The sequence below is a fragment of the Bubalus bubalis genome, chromosome 17 (assembly GCF_019923935.1).
Source record: "Bubalus bubalis isolate 160015118507 breed Murrah chromosome 17, NDDB_SH_1, whole genome shotgun sequence".
Classification (NCBI taxonomy): Eukaryota; Metazoa; Chordata; class Mammalia; order Artiodactyla; family Bovidae; genus Bubalus; species Bubalus bubalis.
In genome coordinates, this window is record NC_059173.1 from 55,179,161 (window position 1) to 55,202,128 (window position 22,968).

The 22,968-nt window shown below is 38.2% G+C and overlaps 1 protein-coding gene across 2 annotated transcripts in view; it reads left to right on the top strand.

The window, feature by feature from the left end:
• Positions 1-201: 201 nt before the first annotated feature.
• Positions 202-22,968, top strand: part of ELMOD2 (ELMO domain containing 2) — a 28,666-nt gene continuing 5,899 nt past the window's right edge. The window contains exons 1-8 of one of the 2 annotated variants that reach the window (XM_006079251.3): positions 202-339; positions 1,462-1,612; positions 2,870-2,898; positions 8,531-8,628; positions 10,443-10,572; positions 12,991-13,124; positions 15,168-15,236; positions 16,073-16,206. In XM_006079251.3, coding sequence (XP_006079313.1) covers positions 1,471-1,612; positions 2,870-2,898; positions 8,531-8,628; positions 10,443-10,572; positions 12,991-13,124; positions 15,168-15,236; positions 16,073-16,206 — 736 coding nt within the window. In that variant the 5' untranslated portion in view covers positions 202-339; positions 1,462-1,470. Of the gene's footprint in view, positions 340-374; positions 988-1,461; positions 1,613-2,869; positions 2,899-8,530; positions 8,629-10,442; positions 10,573-12,990; positions 13,125-15,167; positions 15,237-16,072; positions 16,207-22,968 lie in introns of those variants that run through there. The other variant, XM_025268096.2, reaches the window with a different exon arrangement.

A 22,968-nucleotide genomic window follows, 5' to 3' on the forward strand; every position in this document is an offset into this window, starting at 1 on the left:
AAAGACCTATCTTTGACGCGGGACAAGCCGCGAGGTAACCGTTATCAGGGCAACTGTCTGGCGTCTCCAGCATCCGAGCACGCGCGACGGGGGCCCTCGGCGCGTCATTCTTTCAGAGGTCTCGATTGGTGGATTTCGGGCCAATCGGAGAAGCCGGTGGGGCGGGCCGGGGACGAGCAGTGTCCCAGGGAAGGCGTTCCCACCGTCTCGCTCCCCGACTTCCGGGTCGCGGTGCTTGCAGGGAGCGCACGGCTAGTAGCGTCGTTTCCGTTGCCGGCAGTTTGCAGTTGGGGAAACCGAGGCAGCTCCAGCTCCTCCTAGTTCTTCCGCTCCCTTGAGGTGGCTGCTGTTTGTTTTCCTCTCGCCGGGTGCTGCTTCGGTGCGGCTTCGCTGGAGGCGCGCGAGCCCCGTGGCGCCCTGCGGAAAGTCCACTGGGCGTCCGGGCCGGCGGGGCTTTGTGCGAGCCGTTCCCTCCCACTCGCGGGGAGGGCGCGAGCTGGATTCGGCCAGACTCCGGGAGGGGGGCTCGGCGGCGCAGCGACACCCCAAGGGCTGGGGAGCTCTGGCGCCGCGAGGCTGGCGTTCCCTCTGCTTGGCAGTTCGGCTTCTTTTGTTCTGATGAGCGCGGACCAGATGGATTCTTTTTAAAGTCACAGTTCAGCCCGTCTCTGATTGCACAGATTCTGCGCTGACTTGAGGGGATTTCGAATTTGACAATCCCTCGGGAGACTATGTATCGGTGGGAATATTTAAGCCAGGAGGGAGATGAGCTTTTTCTTTAGTTTTTAAGTAACTCCTCCTGACTTAAATTTCCCCCACCCCGCTCCATGTTAAGAACAGATTTTTTTCTTAGGGCATAAAGATTAAGTTTTATCGAGGGTGTAGTTTATCACTCTTTTTAATATTTCTGCCCTTCACCTGTTGAATGGAAAATCAGCAATTAGCCAGGGTGTGATCTACTCCGTGTTCAACTTTGTACTTCAATTTGTAAGCTATATGTAGTGATTTTGTCACCTGACTGGGACACATGTAACTGGGTTACCAACGGGGTTAAGAAGAGTTGTTCCTTATACAAACAATCCTGATGTATACTGTATTTGATTTAATCGTTGCTTAGCTGGGGTTTTTTCGTTCTTGGGCTGTTGATCCCTATTCTCAAAGAATAAGAAATTAAATAGTGAACCGAATCTTACCTAGAGCTTGAATCTAGGTAAATAGTTTGATTTTTACAGTTAGTTGTTTAAAAGACGTAAATAGACTGTTTGACCCAGCATCATTCAATTAATATAAATGGTGTATATTACACCTGTCATTGTTTTCTTAGATGTCTAACACTACTACAAAACAGGCATGATGGATTAACAATATAATTTGGGATTCAATGAGTTGGATAAACTAATTTTTCCCTTTTAAAAAATCCAATTTAGGGCCATTAAACCTGTCATATATTTCCTTCTGCAGGGAAAAAAAATGTTTATTGCTTTGTGGGAGTTCTTCTATGGGCACTTTTTTCGATTTTGGATGAAATGGCTCTTACGGCAGATGACTGGAAAATGTGAATTGCAGCGAATTTTTGATACCTATGTAGGTGCACAAAGGACGCACAGGATAGGTAATGTTTTTCAAAAAAGAATGATTAAAAATGAACAAGATTCTATTTTTCTCAGTACTGATAGTGACAGATGCTCTTGCGTATCGTGATCAAATCACTTAATCTGTTTCATGATCTTTGAATCCTTCTAACTCTAAAACTGATTTTATGGAAAAAGAAACAATTATTTAATTCATCAGTTGTATCTTAGATTATACTTGCAACCTACTTTCTAGAAAAAAAAATCTCTCTACTGCTATCACCCCTTTGAAATTTTCACTTAAGTAAAGTAAATTTTTACATTCAGCATCCTTCAGTCTTAATTTCTCAATGCAGTTCATGAAAGAACAATCTGGTAATCCCTGAGAAAAATCATTAGACTGGAAATCTGCTCTGTCATACTGTGTAGCCAATAGCCACATGTGGCTGTTGAACACTTGAAATGTGATTGGTTTGAATTGAGATGTGCAGAGGTATGAAATATATGCTGGATTTCAAAGACTGAACAAAGAATGTAAAGGTGCCTCATTAATAATTGTTTATATTCATTGAATGTTGAAGTGATAATATTTTGGATCATTGGGTTAAAATATATTAATGTTACTTTTATCAGTGTCTGTTACTCTTATATGGCTACTGTTTTGTTAAATGTGAACATACATGGTTCACATTTGGGCTTGCATTATATTTCTGTTGAACAGTGCTACTCTAGAACCTTCTAAAATTGATCAGATTTCCATGCTAAATTAAAAATATTACTTTAAATTAGAACACAGATGAGTGAGAAGTGTGACTGAGGTCATTTCTCCTTGACCAGAGTAAGGCAGACCAGGGATGGACTGCACTTCATGCTCACGGTGTTAAATGGGAAAATCATGACTTAACCAAAACCTCTTTTGTGTTGAACAAGTGCGCTTCAACTAAGAAATCCACCCCTGTTAGATGTGAGCAGTGGGTGTTGGTAGCCAAGACAACAGGCAAAGAATGGCAGACGGTCAGGGAGGGAACCTCAGGGCATCTGGATGACTGAAGTTTAATTACTTCCTAAGATTTTTCACAAATTTCTGACTGACTTAAATTCTTGCTTGATCTTAAGAGTTGCCCTTTTGACTGCTCTGAAGAGAGCAAAGTACCTCTTGATAAGAAAAAAATGTAAAAATTATTGTATCATCTAGAGCTATTAAAATAATTTGTTATTTTCTCGGTATTTATAATATTTGTTTATAGAGTAATTCACAAACAGTATTTAAGTAATAATATTCTTTTGCTTCTTTTCAGAAAATTCCTTGACATACTCCAAGAATAAGGTAGGATCATATCAAGGTAATAATTCTAGAAAATTAACTTGGAGATACTTTTTCTTTAAAAGAATGTCTCAGTTTTAGAGTTAATTATTTTTAGTGTGCTACTAGAAGAGTCTTTGCTGTTAAGAGTATTGTGTGAAGTTTTCCCACTTAAGAAGTAGTATTCTATTTTTTAAAACACTTTTTTCCTCTTTGTGTGTGTGAGGAGGGGGGGGAGCGTACAATACTTGTCACAAAGAAGTATTTGAATAATTTGTTCTGTTTTGAGGTTTTGCTTGTTTATTTTACCTCAAAACTTGATAACTTGTGGGAAAGCAAAGTGTTTAGGGGGAAAGCCTTCTCATAGATTGTGTCCTTAGGATAGGTTTGGATAGTTATTTGGGTTTTCAATAGAAAACCTTTTGATCCAAAATAAGTCACTTTTTATTACTCATGCTATTGATTAGTCAGCTACTGCTGTATTGTTGTGGTTTAGTCTCTAAGTTGTGTCCAACTCTTTGTGACCTCATGGACTGTAGCACACCTGGCTCCTCAGTCTTCCACTATCTCCACAGTTTGCTCAAATTCATGTCCATCGAGTCAGTGATGCTATCCAACCATCATCCTCTGCCACCCACTTCTCATTTTGTCTTCACTCTTTCCCAGCATCAGAGTATTTTCCAGTGAGTTGGCTCTTCACATCAGGTGGCCAAAGTATTCGAACTTCAGCATCAGTCCTTCCAATGAATATTCAGGGTTGATTTCCTTTAGGATTAACTGCCTTGATCTCCTTGCATTCCAAGGGACTCTTGTAAGAGTCTTCTGTGTAACAGAATTATAAAATCTCAGTGACATGTACCAAAGTTAGTTATTTCTTGCTCATATATCTGTGGGCCGACTGGACAGGCTCTTCCTCAAGCTGGTGCCAAGTTCAGGTCTGTTCCAGTTGTCTCCTTCTGGGATCCAGATTGAAAAGAATCCACATTGATTCATAGTAAATCATTGGAGCTCCAACCACACAAATATATTTTAAGTTTTCTTGTGTCATGTGTCATTAACATGCCTAGAATAAGTTACATGGCCAAGCCCGAGTCAAGGGATGGAGAAATACATTCTGCTCACCATAAACCCATGTTAGACATGTGAGTATATAATTCAGTTACATGGGAATGAAAAATAGGGGCCGATTATTCATTCTAACACATGCTGCTGCTGCTAAGTCGCCTCAGTAGTGTCCAACTCTGTGCGACCCCATAGACGGCAGCCCGCCAGGCTCAGCCATCCCTGGGATTCTCCAGGTAAGAACACTGGAGTGGGTTGCCATTTCCCTCTCCAGTGCATGAAAGTGAAAGGTGAAAGTGAAGTCGCTCAGTCGTGTCTGACTCTTAGCAACCCCATGGACTACAGCCTACCAGGCTCCTCCGTCCATGGGATTTTCCAAGCAAGAGTACTAGAGTGGGGTGCCATTGCCTTCTCCCTAACACATGCTATACTTCCCTATAGTAGTTCACAGTTTTTTTCCTCTGTATATAGATTAGTTGGTGTGGCAGAGGTAGAGTGGGTCATCTAGATTCTTGTTTGACTGACGTAGTGGATCACAACAAACTGTGGAAAATTCTGAAAGAGATGGGAATACGAGACCACCTGACCTGCCTCCTAAGAAATCTATATGCAGGTCAAGAAGAACTGGACATGGAACAATAGACTGGTTCCATATCGGGAAAGGAGTATGTCAAGGCTGTATATTGTCACTCTGCTTGTTTAACTTATGTGCAGAGTATATCATGCAAAATGCCGGGCTGGAGGAAGCACAAGCTGGAATCAAGATTGCCTGGAGAAATACCAATAACCTCGGATATGCAGATGATTATCGCCCTTATGGCTGAAAGCGAAGAAGAATTAAATAGCCTCTTGATGAAAGTGAAAGAGGAGAGTGAAAAGTTGGCTTAAAACTCAACATTCAGAAAACTAAGATCATGGCATCTGGTTCTGTCACTTCATGGCAAATAGATGGGGAAACAGTGGAAACAGTGGGAGACTATTTTTTTGGGCTCCAAAATCACTGCAGATGGTGACCACAGCCATAAAATTAAAAGATGCTTGCTCCTTGGAAGAAAAGCTATGACCAACCTAGACAGCATATTAGAAAGCAGAGACTTTGCCAACAAAGGTCCTTCTAGTCAAAGCTATGGTTTTTTCAGTAGTCATGTATGTATGTTAGAGTTGGACTATAAAGAAAGCTGAGCACCGAAGAATTGATGCTTTTGAATTGTGGTGTTGGAGAAGACTCTTGAGAGTCCCTTGGACTGCAAGGAGATCCAACCAGTCCATTCTGAAGGAGATCAGTCCTGGGTGTTCATTGGAAGGACTGATACTGAAGCTGAAACTCCAATACTTTGGCCACCTGATGTGAAGAACTGACTCATTTGAAAAGATCCTGATGCTGCGAAAGTTTGAAGGTGGGAGGACAAGGGGATGACAGAGGATGAGATGGTTGGATGCCATCACCGATTCAATGGACATGAGTTTGAGTAAGCTTCAGGAGTTGGTGATGGACAGGGAAGCCTGATGTGTTACAGTCCATGGGGTCGCAGAGTCAGACACGACTGAGCAACTTCACTGTCACTATACATCTATAAATTTTTTAGATATTCATATATGTTTGTATTTGGTCGTGATGTACAATGTGGATATAAGGCAATGGCACCCCACTGCAGTACTCTTGCCTGGAAAATCCCATGGATGGAGGAGCCTGGTGGGCTGCAGTCCATGGGGTCGCTAGGAATTGGACTCGACTGAGCGACTTCACTTTCACTTTTCTCTTTCATGCATTGGAGAAGGAAATGGCAACCCACTCCAGTGTTCTTGCCTGGAGAATCCCAGGGACGGGGGAGCCTGGTGGACTGCCGTCTGTGGGGTCGCACAGAGTCAGACACAACTGAAGCGACTTAGCAGCAATGTTGACTTTCTACTAGTGTCTGATGATACTGATATGAGTACCTGATTCATGCCAGATAGAAAATGGACAGTGTTGAATGTTGCAAGCTTATCAGTTAAGTTCTGGAAAGTGACCTATAAAATAGGTGCTTTACTGATATAGTCTTTTATTTATAAATGGTCAGTATAACTCATACATGAATGAATATTGTGGTGGGGAGCAGTGCAGAGTCCTACTTTTTTGTTCAGAATCTTACAGAATCTTATTTGGTTCAGAATCTTTTTCTCTCCTTCTTTAATGAGACTGTAGGGATCTAGAGTGTTACCAAATTGCTGATTCTAAAAATTTGTTTATACCTATCCACCCATATAGTTCCTTTAATAACTTGGAACACAATTTTATGAAGTAATAACATCATAAATTGTAGATGAACATCTGGCGAGATTCTGGAACTGGGAACTCTCTTTCACATATCTGTCTCTGTAACTATTATTACTAAAATTGATTTTAACATTTTCAGTCATGGAATTTGCTAGTGGGATTTCATGTGTTGTAAAATTATGCCCAAATTAAGTGAGACTGTATATAAGACGTTACTTTTTAAGAACTCTAGTGCCTTAGTCAAGTCCTTGAGCAAAGATTTGAGTGATTGCTATATGTTCAACATTCCATCAGGGTCTTTGGGATACGAAACAGGAAGTAAAAAACAAAATCTAATGTAATTATAAACAGGCATCTGGAGATGTAAGAGGTAAGGTGGGCTGAGGTGAAGTGTCTGGAGGCTTTAAGGTAGTAGTTGCAAGTTTAAAGAAAATAAAATGTTCATTATCTTTTATCTCCTTTACTGGCTACTAAAGTTCACTAGAGAACTACACATTAAAATTGTATTCTTATGATGTTATTATTTGAAAATTGCTAATTGTGTTTTCAAGAGCATACTAAAAAGAAATGGTCAGCAAGTGGGTGGTTAAATATTTACTGAATTAAATCATAGGAGCTTTGTTTTAAGTTTTAAATCTAGTGTAAACTTGTCAATAAGCTAATGGGCGAAGTCGTATCAGTTTAGACATACAATTTATGGTGTGTGTTGTATCTCATTTGTATACTTCATTTATCCATACTTTGCAGAGTAAAATTGATTTCTGATTTTGTGGTATTTCCATTAACTTGCTCTACTTTTTTATTTCTATGAAAAAAGTCTAAGTTCAGATTCTGTCACTTCCTTTGACTTTGTGCAAGTTACTCATTGTAAAAGGAAGGTATTAATATCCACATGGTTGTTTTAAGACTAGAGATGTTAATATGGAAGCAGTTAATATATAAAAATAATAATGTTTTCAAAGTCAGTGAATGTAACTTGCCACATTAACAAAGTAAATCAGAAAAATATGGTCATTTCAGTAGATATTAAAAAAACTGTTTTGACAGAACTTAATATCCATTCATGATCAAAAACAGTCAACTAACTAGGAATAAAAGGAACTTCATCGTCATATTAAAGGCTGGCATGACATACAACACTGAAATATTGAATGCTATGCACGTTCAGTTGGAAAAAAATGAGGCTGTTTACTCTCCTTTTATCCAGCATTTGCTGGAAGACCTAAGCAGTGTAGTAAGGCAAAGAAAATAAATCTAAGACATAATGAGTGAAAAGAAATAAATGCCATCTGTCTTTATTAACAGATGGCATAGTTTATGAGTATAGAAAATCCTAAGAAATCTAAAAATTACTAGCATTATTAGTAAATGAATTTAGCAATGTCCTAGGACATAGTATGTTTCTGTATGTTAACATAAACTTCTTAGAAACAAAAAAAGAGAATAATTCCACTTACAGTAGCATATTTTCAGGGATAAATTTAATGAAAGCTGTGTAAGACTTCCACATTACAACTCCTTTTCCTGAGAAAAATTAAAATGGAAAGATATACTGTATTCATCAATTAGAAGAGTCAGTATTGTTATGATGCCAATCTCCAAACTGACCTGTGGATTCAATGCAATTCCAGTCAAAATCCCAGCAAGTTATTTTTGAAGGGAGTGGCAAGCTCATTTAAAGTTGATACAGAGTTTTAAGGGACCTAGTATAGCTCAAATAGTCTTCTCAAAGAACAAAGTTAAAGGACATATACTGTCTGACTTCCAAGACTTTCTAGGCAAAGAGATAAATACAACAGGTGAGAGAACAGAAATAGGCCATATGTAACTTTTAAAAAGAATACTAAAGCAATTCAGTGAGATCAGGAAAGTATTGGAAAACCAGTAAAGTGCAGGAACAGCTGGAACCAAATTGGGAGGGTCAGGGGTGGGGAGGCTCCTATCACTCTCTTCTTGTGAAAATTAATTTGGTATGGACTTTAGACCTATATTTAAAATGTTAAGCCTTCTCAAAGAAACCATAGGAGAATATACATCTTCTACCATGGGTTAAGCAGAAGTTTCTTTTAGAGAAGACATAGCATTACCATTTAAAAAAAAAATCGAAAAATTAGACTTCATCAGAATAAAAACTAGTTATCAAAAACGCCTTTAAGAAATGAATTGGCAAGCCACACAGAAAACATTTACAGCACATATATCTGATTAAGGACTTATATCCAGTAACGAACTTTTTAGAACTCAGTAATAAAAAGCACAATTGCCCTTTTGAAAATACTCCTTTTTTTCCCCAGCTATAAGAGATTTTTCTCATACAGCTTTCTTTCACACAAATAGGTTTTACAGAAAGCTACACTTGTTGTTCAGAGTGAAGTGGACAGATGTGTAGAAGATATAATGAAGGAAAAGAATATTAACCCTGAGAAGGATGCCAGGTGTGTGTTTTTACAGTATTCTCATTTATTGTGTGCTTACATCCTGTGAGGTTAAAGATCACACAAAGTTGTGAAACATGAGAGGTGAAAGGTTTGTGAAAATCATCCAATTCAATCCTTACACCTCACTCGATGAGGAAGTGAGGTCCGGAGAGGTGAGTAGTAGGAAATCTAAAACCTGTATCTCTAGGTCCCAGGACTTCCCTGGTGGCTTAGACGGTAAAGTGTCTGCCTTCAATGTGGGAGACCCGGGTTCAATCCTTGGGTCGGGAAGATCCCCTGGAGGAGGAAATGGCAACCCACTCCAGTACTCTTGCCTGGAAAAATCCCATGGACGGAGGAGTCTGGTAGGCTACAATCCATGGGGGTCGCAAAAAGTCAGACATGACTGAGCGATATCACTCACTCACTCACTGGGTCCCAGTCCAGTACTGTTGCCAATTTATCATCTGCCTTCTCTCAAATAGCTTACCATTACTTTCCCAAAGTTAAATGTAACTTCAGCACCTGTGTCCTTTGTCTTTCAAAATTCAGTTCCTCCACCCTCCTCCAGGAAGGTCATCTATTACACAGTTAACCCATTGTCCTATAGTCGCTGATCTGCTCTTGCTCCTCCCCAAATGAATTCTGAGTTCCATAAGAGAAGGACTTGACTTATTCCAGTTTTGTATTCTCAGCACTAGTTTATTGAGATAGTAAATATTTAGCAATTTTTTCTTCATTTGGTATTTTCTATGTGGATATTGAGGAAGGAGTCATTTGTTTAGGCTGAAACAGGGAAAGGTACAGGAGAGAACTGTGATGATAATTCCACAGAAGAGGGAGCGTTTGCGCTGTACCTCATTGAGTGGGTTGGGGAGGACATTTCATGCAGAGAAGGAGGCTACAAGGCACAGAGCCCTTGTGGATCTGGAAATGGTAGAGTCCTTTGCGGCCTGAGCGTTGGATAGACACAGAGCAGAGGCTGGAGAAGTGGGTGGGGTGCGAGGTCAGACACATGCAAGGCTCACACGTCACACTGAAAAACTTGGATTTGTCCTCTGTTTTTTTTTTTTTTTTTAAGTGAACAAGCTGCATGATCAGATATGTATTTTAGGAAGATGGAGGGTAAATTTGAGGGTATAGAAGGCTGGTAAAAGGGATAAAGACAAAACAAGAAACTGAGGCATTTGGACAAGAGACAATGAAGCCATAAATATACCATGTTAAACAGATATATGATGAGGGCTTTAACGGACATTTCAGAGCCAGAAAGGATAAGGGCTCGGGGACCTTTTGATGTGTTTTTGATGGAGAGGAGTGTCAGAACTCGGAGCATTCTAGCTTGGGGAACTAGCTTAGTGATTCCATGAACAGATTGAGAAACTGAGTTGAGAAGGAGCATGCTTCTTCAGGGAAGATAAGCTGTTGTGTTCAGGAGAACTGGGAGAACCTGTCATGGTGATGTGTGTTGTTTGATCCTTGGAAAACCAGGTCTGCTGTTAATATTGGGCAATAAAAATTGGGAAATGTGTGAGATTGCACAAAGAAAATGTGAAAAGAAGTGAACAAATGAAGGATTTGCACACTTTACAGTTTGCAGAGTTTGCTTTTCCTATGCATCTTGCTCTCTTTCTAGGCCTTGTTCTATCTTACCGTACATGATACTTTGTATAATGTTTTGTGTTTTCAGAGGCTCTTGATGCTTATTGTATGCAACTGAAAACTAGAAATTGCTTTCTAAATAGACATATGAACCACAAGCTATGGAAGGTGTTACTTTATTGTGGTAGAAAGGTATGTTTTTAAAAAATGATAATTTTTATCATTTTCAGTTTTAAAATCTGCATGAAGGCATGCTTACTACAGATATCTGGTTACAAACAGCTCTATTTGGATGTAGAAAGTGTGAGAAAAAAGCCGTATGATTCTGATAACCTGCAACATGAAAAGCTGCTTATCAAGGTAAGTTTTTGGCATTCTGTATTTGGAGTGACACTGGAAAATAAATCAGGCTTAAGATAGTAAGGCCTGTGTGCAATGTCTAGAGGCTTACACAGCTATCTGATTTCTTTGCCTCTTAGAAAATGTAATCATGCTGGTGAAAGATTTTTCATTAACTACTTTTGTAATTTTCTGATAAGAATCAATAAGATATTCACATTTAATTTTAATTTTTTTAAATTCTGAAATAAATCATAAACTTAAAAAGGGAGATCTTTTCAACTGAGAAGTGAGTCCACAAGCTTCAGACTTTTTTCCCCCTTAAGTTTTATAGAATTCCTCATAAAAATTAGGCATTTTTTCAGCTTCCTCTCAAACTGTGAACACGGAGGTCCCTTTTCAGATCATTATGTCAGATCTTTGGGGATTTATGAAACGTGCTGAATATTGCCACAATAGATTTAAAAATTAAGGGAGTAAAGAAATTTACTTAGAACCTTCCTATTTCTTATTTCTGGAGTAGAAGTATATAAGGCCGGTGTGGTGCCAAAATGAGAGATTAGACCTGGAGCAAGCTTTCCAAATCATCTACTTTAGTACCTTTGTTTGAGGGATGAGTTTAATTCTGGGGCCTAGAGAAGATGAAGTCATTTGCTTCGGGAAGGTCTTACAATGATCAGTTCTAAAACAGAAATGAATCACCTGCCTGTCCACTTCACCTATTCTGATTGTATTTTTTAATGTTTAAAGTTAGGGAAGACAGCACAGAGCACCTGGTGTTTAGTTATAAACTAAAAGTGTTGTGGAAAGAAATGTCATTCCAGTAAGAGGGTATCTAAGTAACAGTGAGAGACAAGTTTAAAAACAACAACACTTTTTCCTTGTTTTCAGAAAGAGTATAAATATGCACTTCACCGAACTTTAAAAATAAAACTTGATTTTGGCAGAGGATAATAAAACTACTCAAAGGACTTTTGCTGCGGGTTGAGTTTTTATGTTTCAGGTGTTAGCATAGTTAGTGCCTGGCACTCACTGAGGCTGGACTGCTCTTTATAACCTTCTCATCATCATTATTCCCGTAACCTCAGACCCTCTCTACACTGTATCTTCTCTTTAGAGGAGTAAGACCCAGGTCCTAGCATTTTAGTCAGGGGAGTTTTCATCTTGGTGATTCATCGTGAAACTTACCGAAAGGTGAAGAGCCAGTGGCTGGCAGTGAATCACCCAGCCTCACACAAACTCAGCAGGGTCAGGGGCTGAGGAGATCCATGCCTCTTTAAGTGCAGTCTGAGGGCCTCCTTCACTAAAGGTAACCACTGTTTTAACGTTTGGAATCCAGAGTTCCACGTTGGCCTATGAAATCACAGTCTCCAGGGGTGAAACCCAGAAATTTGATATTTACACAGAGTAAGTGTTCAGTATTAGTGGTCTTACCTTGTCTCTCACCACATCGTTGTGGGCCTCACTCTTGGCATAATCAAATGCTTGCTGAGCTCATGGAGAGATGCTAAGGTGAGCAGATGCATGTGTTAGTGATGAGAGGAGGGACCAGAGAAAACCCAGTCTCATGACTGTATTAGCTTCAGGGCCAGAGTCCTGACCCTGTCTTACAGTAAGGTCACAAAGTCTTCACATTTCATTCTAGGTAACAGGATACTCCTTTCATTAGGAGTCCTTTACTCAACAATGCCTGAAATGATAGTGAAATGGAAAAAAAATGCAAGTATTTCTGTTTTGCAAGTTTTCACAAACTTTCTTATCAACTTTTGTAAGTCTGTTTTGTTTGATGACTTGTGGTGTTGAATTTGGAAAATGACTGATTTTTTTTTTTTTAACTTTAGTTTGCATTGATTAGTTTGTTGCTATCCAATAGTTGATAGCTGTTCTTAAATCCTCAGTCTTGAGGAATATATTTACTTACAAACAAGTCATACTTTTTTCTTTTAAAATTATGAAAATTTGTAAAAATAATGTTATTGGTATTGTTTCTCCATGATCCCCTCCCTATCTCAGACTTGTATTCCTTCTGACTAGGGACTAATCGCCCACCATTAGAATAAAGCCTACTTAAGAATATAGTGTTTGAGGCAAGGGCCAAGTGCCTAGGACTGTGTTCTTCTCAAGGAAGCAGTTTACCAAGTCTAGTGTATATGTATTACTTAGTAAGTAAAGCCATCTTATTGTTTCAGATTTCTGTGTATTTGTTACCTTTTCAAAATCTGTCATTCTTTATATCAGTCTTTTATATTGGAATAAGTGTGCTACATTTTTTAGGATAACTGAAATGTTCTCTAAAGTCTTTGTTGAGCCTGTGATTTGTCTACAAAAGTAGTTTAATTGAAAGCATTCAGCTTACCAGTATGTCAGCTGCGAGAAGGAAAATGTCTTGGTAATTAAGAGCATCACTATTGTTTGTAATATGGAAGCATGTTTATACAGCTTTGGAATCTTCTAATGCCCACGAAAAAGTTGAAGGCTAGAATCTCCAAGCAGTGGGCTGACATTGGTTTCCAGGGTGACGATCCCAAAACAGACTTCAGAGGCATGGGCATACTTGGATTAATCAATCTTGTGTAAGTGAAAATAAACTTTCTTTTCTTCTCTAAATGAAATTCCATGTAATCTCCAATCTTGTTAAGTTTTAGGAAGAATTAATCTGGTTGTTTCATATTATCTCTGAATTTTAGTAGCTGCTGTGCTATTAGTATTTACTAATATGCTGGCAAAAATTTGAATATGGCCATATGCTTTGTCTGTGTGTGTGTATGATTTCTTTACTTACCAACTTTTCCTCTTTCTCTTCCTACGTTTCTGATACCATTTAAGGAATTGTATGTACTCTTTTCCTACTCTTTTTATCCTTTTGCCTCTTCCTTCTTGGCTCTCTGATTCCATTTTAGGAAATATAAGCACACAAGATGAAAATAAAGTCTCTTCACACTTATTCTTCACCATCTGTGACAAGTGATCTAAATCCCTGACCTTTCAGAGCCTATATGAATTCTCTCTTGTTTTTCTTTTTTAATATTTATGCTTGGGCATATATGTGAAATCTCAAAATATGTAACTAAAGTCAGAATTGATAACCAACTCTATTTTAGAAATTAACCTGGAAGATTAATATGTATATGAATGTGCAGATGGAGATATTCTAGTGTTTGGGCCTGTCCTTGAGTAGTGATTTATAGGCTTATAAAATGCCTAGGGTGAGAACCCTAACCATAACAAAGTTCATATAATTGTTACTGTGAAAGAATTAATCCCCAAACTAAGCTAATTTATGTTAATATTGAGAAAAAATATCTAGATCAATATGGATAAGGCTATTTGGGAGGAAAATAGAAGATATAGTAGGGCTTTGATATTTACAGGTTTTTTTCCAGTAACAAAAGTATTTAATTTTCTGTAATACCTAAATTTATGAGTAGGAAAGTTCCCTATATGTCTACTTTTCAAAAATAAAGCACAAAAGTCTGAAAAATAATGATAATAATAATTACAAAAAATGAAATTGCCAATTTTTCACTTTGATAAACAGAAACTTGAATTTAAGTAGAATAAATGCAGTTTGTTTTCACTTGGGAAAATTCTAAAATATTTTAAAATTTATTATTGTTCAGAACCTGTAGATCTTTTGTTTTTAGCCTTTAAAGTCCATCTTTTTTTCTTGGTACTTGTAAACTACACAGATAATTGGAGTTCAGTTAGATACACATTCTTCTGATGTTTCCTTTCTTAACTTTTGCTAAATAACCTTGCTTTGGCTCATTTCCTCAGAAATCAAGCTTTTCAACACTTTTCAGAAGATAATTTAGCTTAAAACTTAAATAATTTAATAGGATTTGATTCAGTTCTGTGGTAAGGGATTCTGATAGATCTTTAAATAATTTGCAGATATTTTTACTGTATTTAGAGCTAATAGCTACTAATTTGAAAAATGACCAAGATCCAGATATATTGTTTGATGGCCATTGATGTACTAGAAATGGTTGAAAATATAAAATTAGCTCTGACTTCTCTATAAGATTTGGTCTATAAGAACTCAAAAGAGGTTGCATTGGTACTCACCAGCAGGATGTATGAGCCTTTATATATTTCTCTTCTGTACCTGCTAATACTTCTGTTTTATGGCTGGTATTTTAGTTATACCACTCATCAAGGAGGGTTTTGTTTTTGTTTGGTTTTTAAGCAAAAGGAAGGCTATTGACTTTCTTCTGATTGCATTGACAGACTTAAGTCACAACAGAAGGAATGAACTCAGGTGAAAGGAAGTGTCCCAAGAGGTAGACAGTGACTATTTTATAAGAAATGTGGAACAGACAGACAGAACTCTAGATTTTCCTTAAGATAGATTTAAAAAATCTCTTGTTGGATCATTTTTTTGTCAAATACTTCAAAATCTAGCAAAGGACCCATATCCTATACTAGATAGGCCTGATGGCTCAGAATTAAGTTTTGATTGAGAAGCATCTCAGAGTCACTAAAGGATTTGAGATGGAGATTGGGGTACTTTTGGCAATAGGACTGTCATTTTGACAGTAGCTTTTAAAATTGCTTCTGGGTATCTTCAGTTTGAATGGCATGTTAATTTTGTTATTTTTCTTAAACTTTTTCAGATATTTCAGTGAAAATTACACCAGTGAAGCTCATCAGATTCTTTCCCGTTCAAATCATCCAAAATTAGGGTAAGCTGGATATATTAAAGAGACTGTAAACTCTTGAATTTAAGTTAATTAGAAGATCTGAATTTGAAAGTATTTCAGGGTATTTTTTTAGATTATTTTAGTTAATAAGAACTTTATAAATAATACTGCATGACATTATTTTAATATATGTGATCATAAACTGATTTTGTATGTATTTCAGTTATTTTTATCACAAGATATAGTTTATCTATAAAATGAAAATAAGGACCTTTTAAAATTTTTCTGAGGAAGATTTGAAAATGGGAATGGGAAATGGCTTTGAAATAGGAATAGGAAAATGAGAAATAACTTTGAAATTTGTGAAGTGAAATGTAAATTGACATTATTAGCTTTGTTGTTGTTCGGTTGCTAAGTTGTGTCTGATTCTTTGCAATTATTAGCTTTATCATTATTTGTTTTTATATTTCAATGATACCTATCTTTGAAAAAACATTATATTGATAACAGTATTACATCATAAAAATAAATACCCTGATAATGGAGAAACTGTCAGATTACCCAGTGTATTTTAGAAATCAATGAGGGTGTATGTAGTACTCTCTTGGATTTTTTAAAAAGGATTTTGGTTTTAGATATTCATGTGACCAGAGCTTTATTTTCATGTTTTAGATTAGATCCAGAAAATCAATAGGCTCTGAAGAACAAAAATGTTTAATCAATTCTGATTTACTTTTGTAATATGTAGAAATTATTTTAAAATCAATACTGTGTTAGAAATTAATTAGAATAACATTTTACTAATTCCTTGCATAGTTTAAAATTTACTGTATGAACTATTTGGCTAGCTGGGATAACTGGTAATGTTTCTGACATAGGTATTCTTATGCAATAGTTGGAATCAATCTTACAGAGATGGCTTATAGCTTACTGAAGAGTGAAGCTTTGAAGTTTCACCTCTACAACTTTGTTCCTGGTATACCAACAATGGAACACTTTCACCAGTTTTATTGTGAGTATTGAAATGAGTTAAAAGTAGATATTTCTAAGAAAAATTTTAAATCCTTAGTAAAGTGTACATATATAAATACATATATGTACACAGTATATAATATTAAATATGTAATATATACTACCTTGATCAAATATATAATGTGTATTTGTCATTTTGCTATTTAGTATCTCTGAAAAACAAGATAATGGAATATGGGTTTCTAAGAGTATTTTGTACTTCAGTTTATATATTTGCTGATGTAAAAAATTCACTGAGGCAGTTTTTTGACATGTATGCAAATTTAGTATTTATGCAGTTTCTCTGTAGACATTCATTTTCCAGTCAACTATAGATGAATTTTTCTTCTTATGTAGTGGTTAATGAATGCTGTTGAATCAAGGACAGATATCATTTGGTTACTCTTGTAAGGAAGTTTAAAGGAATGTTTCACACACACACACCCCTTATTTCAAGACCAGGTTTTTTGTGTGTTAGGTTGGGGCTATCTAGTAACTCTTCCTAAAGCAGTTATGTAACAGTCATGTAACAGTTGTAACTGTTCCTTGAACTTTTATTTTAATGATATTCGAATCTTGAAGGTTTAATGTGAATAAACGCATCTTCTGAAGATACTGCTCAGAAGCAAAGAATTCAGATTTACCCTGGCTTCATACTCTCCTTTTTCTTGATCTTTTTGTGTCTTTAGATAGGATATAGGTAATAGGAAACTACTTAGATACTAAGGGCCCAGATCGTAACATCTTCATCCATTCTCAAAGGAGTCATCCAGGTCTCCATTGCCATACCCTCCCCTGCCTTTACTAATCCCTAATTTCCAGGTTTGTCTCCTTCCTGAATTTCTCCACCTATTTCTGTCCCATTGGAACTGTAATGTTACTTTGTTACTAGGTTACTGTTATAGCCTTTTCCCTAGTCTTTCAGTCATGACCCTCTTCTAGATGTCCACATTGAAAGTATAGTTATTTAAAATGAAAATCTGGTCGTTTTCTTTCATCTTGTCACTGAAAAACTGTTTTTCCCTCCTCTAGTCTTGTTTGATTTCTTCTCCTAAATCTCTCATTGACTTTGTGCAAAGGGCTGAAACTCCTGGGACTTGGCCAGCTGTCTCCAGATTATTTGTCTTCTTTATGAATATATGCGTGTGTAATGCTGCTTGTTGAACACAAAAACAAATAGGAAAATAAACAACCAAAAAACTACCCCCCCCTCAGCATTTTACCATATTTAAATAAATGTGTTAGAGTGACAAGTGGGAATGCAGTACAAAATGAACTCTGTCCAGTATTTTCCCCACAGAGGGGTAACTGGAGCATCTTCGATAGTGTTGCTTACAGTGCTTTCAGTACCAGCATCTTCTTTGGCTCCTGACTAGGAAGATCATCAGAGTAATACGTGAGGTGGCAAAGTCGTTATAGGACCTTCTCATTTGCTTTGTTTCTATCAGCCAGATCCCTAAGACCTGTGGATCATCCAGGAAGCAGTGAAGCTAATGTTTTTCAAATTTCTTGAAACATTTAAAGCAAACACACACACATAAAGACACACATATACTCATCTTTTACACAGAAGTTTCCCCCTCAGAATTGACTTTAATGTCTTGGTTAAGGTTTTGCTCTTATTCAGTTCAGTTCAGTCGCTCAGTCGTGACCCCATGAACCGCAGCACCCCAGGCTTCCCTGTCCATCACCAACTCCCGGAGTTTACTCAAACTCATGTCCATTGAGTCGGTGATGCCATCCAGCCATCTCATCCTCTGTCATCCCCTTCTCTTCCTGCCTTCAATCTCTCCCAGCATTTTCTAATGAGTCAGCTCTTCGCATCAGGTGGGAAAGTACTGGAGTTTCAGCTTCAACATCAGTCCTTCTAGTGAACACCCAGGACTGATTTCCTTTAGAATGAACTGGTTGGATCTCCTTGCAGTCCAAGGGACTCTCAAGAGTCTTCTCCAATACCACGTTTCAAAAGCATCAGTTCTTCGGAACTCAACTTTCTTTATAGTCCAGCTCTCATCCATACATGACTACTAAAAAAACCATAGCTTTGACTAGAAGGACCTTTGTTGGCAAAGTAATGTCTCTGCTTTTTAATATGCTGTCTAGGGTGGTCATAGCTTTTCTTCCAAGGAGCAAGCATCTTCTAATTTCATGGCTGCAGTCACCACCTGCAGTGATTTTGGAGCCCAAAAATATAAAGTCTGTCACTGTTTCCACTGTTTCCCCATTTATTTGCCATGAAGTGATGGGACCGGATGCCAGGATCTTAGTTTTCTGAATGTTGAGTTTTAAGCCAACTTTTTCACTTTCGCTTTCATCAAGAGGCTCTTTAGTTCTTCTTCACTTTCTGCCATAAGGGTGGAGTCATTTTCCTATCTGAGGTTATTGATATTTCTCCAGGAAATCTTGATTCCAGCTTGTGCTTAATCCAGTCCAGAATTTCTCATGATGTACTCTGCATATAAGTTAAATAAGCAGGGTGACAATATACAGCCTTGATGTACTCCTTTCCCGTTTTGGAATGAGTCTGTTGTTCCATGTCCAGTTCTAACTGTTGCTTCCTGACCTGCATACAGATTTCTCAAGAGGCAGGTCAGGTGGTCTGATATTCCCATGTCTTTAAGAATTTTCCACAGTTTGTTTTGATCCACAGAGTCAAAGGCTTTGGCATACTCAATAAAGCAGAAGTAGATGTTTTTCTGGAACTCTCTTGCTTTTTCAATGACCCGGCAGATGTTGGCAATTTGATCTCTGGCTCCTCTGCCTTTTCTAAATCCAGCCTGAACATTTTGAAGTTCACAGTTCACATACTGTTAAAGCCTGGCTTGGAGAATTTTGAGCATTACTTTACTAGCGTGTGAGATGAGTGTAATTGTGCGGTAGTTTCAGCATTCTTTGGCATTGCCTTTCTTTGGGATTGGAATGAAACTGTCCTTGTCCATTCCTATGGGCACTGCTGAGTTTTCCAAATTTGCGGCATATTGAATGCAGCGCTTTCACAGCATCATCTTTTAGGATTTGAAATAGCTCAGCTGGAATTCCATCACTTCCACTAGATTTGTTCGTAGTGATGTTTCCTAAGGCCCACTTGACTTCACATTCCAGAATGTCTGGCTCTAGGTAAGTGATCACATGGGTTATCTGGTCATGAAGATCTTTTTTGTATAGTTCTGTGTATTCTTGCCACCTCTTCTTAATATCTTCTGCTAGGTCCATACCATTTCTGTCCTTTATTGTGCCCATCTTTGCATGAAATGTTCTCTTGGTATCTCTAATTTTCTTAAGCAATCTCTAGTCTTTCCCATTCCAGTGGGAAAGATCTCTAGGCTTTGTATTTCTTTCCACTGTTCACTGAGGAAGGCTTTCTTATCTCTCCTTGCTATTCTTTGGAACTCTGCATTCAAATGGTTATATCTTTCCTTTTCTCCTTTACCTTTCTCGTCTCTTCACAGCTATTTGTAAGGCCTCCTAACATAACCATTTTTCATTTTTGCATTTGTTTTTCTTGGGGATGGTCTTGATCCCTGCCTCCTGTACAATGTCACAAACCTCTGTCCATAGTTCTTCAGGCACTCTATCAGATCTAATCCCTTGACTCTATTTTTCACTTTCACTGTATAATCATAAGGGATTTGATTTAGGTCATACCTGAATGGTCTAGTGGTTTTCCGTACTTTCTTCAATTTAAGTATGAATTTGGCAACAAGGAGTTCATGATCTGAGCCACAGTCAGCTTCCGATCTTGTTTTTGCCGACTGTATAGAGCTTCTCTATCTTTGGCTGCAAAGAATATAATCAGTCTGATTTCAGTACTGGCCATCTGGTGATGTCCACGTGTAGAATCTTCTCTTGTGTTGTTGGAAGAGGGTGTTTGCTATGCCCAGTGTGTTCTCTTGGCAAAACTCTGTTAGCTTTTGCTCTGCTTCATTCTGTACTCCAAGGCCAGATTTGCCTGTTACTCCAGGTATCTCTTGACATCCTACTTTTGCATTCCAGTCCCCTATAATGCAAAAGAACATCTTTTTTGGGTGTTAGTTCTAGAAGGTCTTATAGGTCTTCATAGAAGCATTCAACTTCAGTTTCTTCAGCGTTAGTGGTTGGTGCATAGACTTCGACTAATGTGATATTGAATGGTTTGCCTTGGAAACAAACAGAGATGATTCTGTTGTTTTTTAGATTGCATCCAAGTACTGCATTTTGGACTATGCATGGCTACTCCATTTCTTCTAAGGGATTCTTGCCCACAATAGTAGATATAATGGTCATCTGAATTAAATTCACCCATTTCAGTCCACTTTAGTTCACTGATTCCTAGAATGTCTATGTTCACTCTTGCCATCGCCTGTTTCCCACCTTCAATTTGCCTTGATTCATTCCAGCAACATGCAATATTGCTGATTACGCATCAGACTTTACTTCCATCACCAGTCACATCCACAACTCATGTTGTTTTTGCTTTGGCTCTGTCTCTTCATTCTTTCTGGAGTTTTTTCTCCACTGATCTCCAGTAGCGTTTTGGGCACCTACCAACCTGGGGAGTTCATCTTTCAGTGTCCTATATTTTTGCCTTTTCATACCGTTCATGGGGTTAAAGGGAACATTTCATGCAAAGATGGGCACAATAAAGGACAGAAATGGTATGGACCTAAGAGAAGCAGAAGATATTAAGAAGTGGCAAGAATACACAGAAGAACTGTACAAGAAAGATCTTCACAACCTAGATAATCACAATGGTGTGATCACTCACCTAGAGCCAGATATCCTGGAATGTGAAGTCAAGTGGGCCTTAGGAAGCATCACTACGAACAAAGCTAGTGAAGGTGATGGAATTCCAGTTGAGCTATTTCAAATCCTAAAAGATGATGCTGTGAAAGCACTGCATTCAATATGCCAGCAAATTTGGAAAACTCAGCAGTGCCCATAGGAATGGACAAGGACAGTTTTCATTCCAATCCCAAAGAAAGGCAATGCCAAAGAATGCTGAAACTACCGCACAATTGCACTCATCTCACACGCTAGTAAAGTAATGCTCAAAATTCTCCAAGCCAGGCTTCAGCAATACGTGAACTGTGAACTTCCAGATGTTCACATGGATTTAGAAAAGCAGAGGAACCAGAGATCAAATTGCCAACATCTGCCGGGTCATTGAAAAAGCAAGAGAGTTCCAGAAAAATATCTGTTTCTGCTTTATTGAGTATGCCAAAGCCTTTGACTCTGTGGATCAAAACAAACTGTGGAAAATTCTTAAAGACATGGGAATATCAGACCACCTGACCTGCCTCTTGAGAAATCTGTATGCAGGTCAGGAAGCAACAGTTAGAACTGGACATGGAACAACAGACTCATTCCAAAACGGGAAAGGAGTACATCAAGGCTGTATATTGTCACCCTGCTTATTTAACTTATATGCAGAGTACATCATGAGAAATTCTGGACTGGATTAAGCACAAGCTGGAATCAAGATTTCCTGGAGAAATATCAATAACCTCAGATAGGAAAATGACTCCACCCTTATGGCAGAAAGTGAAGAAGAACTAAAGAGCCTCTTGATGAAAGCGAAACTTAAAACTCAACATTTAAAAAACTAAGATCCTGGCATCCATTCCCATCACTTCATGGCAAATAGATGGGGAAACAGTGGCTGACTTTATTTTTTTGGGCTCCAAAATCACTGCAGATGGTGACTGCAGCCATGAAATTAAAAGATGCTTGGAAAGAAAGTTATGACCACCCTAGACAGCATATTAAAAAGCAGAGACATTACTTTGCCAACAAAGGTCCTTTTAGCCAAGGCTATTGTTTTTCCAGTAGTCATGTATAGATGTCAGATTTGGACTATAAAGCAAGCTGAGTGTCAAAGAACTGATGCTTTTGAACTGTGGTGTTGGAGAAGACTCTTGAGAGTCCCTTGGACTGTAGGGAGATCCAACCAGTCCATCCTAAAGGAGATCAGTCCTGGTGTCATTGGAAGGACTGATGCTTAAGCTGAAACTCCAATACTTTGGCCACCTGATGCGAAGAGCTGACTCATTTGAAAAGACCCTGACGCTGGGAAAGATTGAAGGCGGGAGGAGAAGGGGATGACAGAGGATGAGATGGCTGGATGGCATCACCGATTCGATGGATATGAGTTTGAGTAAACTCCGGGAGTTGGTGATGGACAGGGAGGCCTGGCGTGGTGTGGTCCATGGTATCACAAAGAGTCAGACATGACTGAGTGACTGAACTGAACTGATGGGGTTCTCAAGGCAAGAATACTGAAGTGGTTTACCATTCTGCTTTCCAGTGAACCACATTTTGTCAGAACTCTCCCACCATGACCCATCTGTCTTGGGTGAACCTACAGGACATGGGTCATAGTTTCATTGAGCTAGACAAGGCTGTGGTCCATGTGATCAGTGTGGTTAGTTTTCTGTGATTGTGGTTTTCATTCTATCTGCCATCTGATGGAGAAGGGTAAGAGGCTTATGGAAGCTTCCTGATGGGAGAGACTGACTGAGGGGGAAGCTGGGTCTTGTTCTGGTGGGCGGGGCCATGCTCAGTAAATCTTTAATCCAATTTTTCTGCTCTTATTAGAAGAAGCATATTCTAACTGGAAGATAGTTTGAAACCTTATCTTTTGAACATACATACCTTTCTTTGTTGGGAGATTGAGCCCAATTCATTTGCACAAGTCAGTTCCAGGGTCATAGTTTCTATCAAAAAGAAAGAACTATATAAAAAGATTAGCTTTCACATTGTTTATTTCCCTATGATCTGTGTCTGT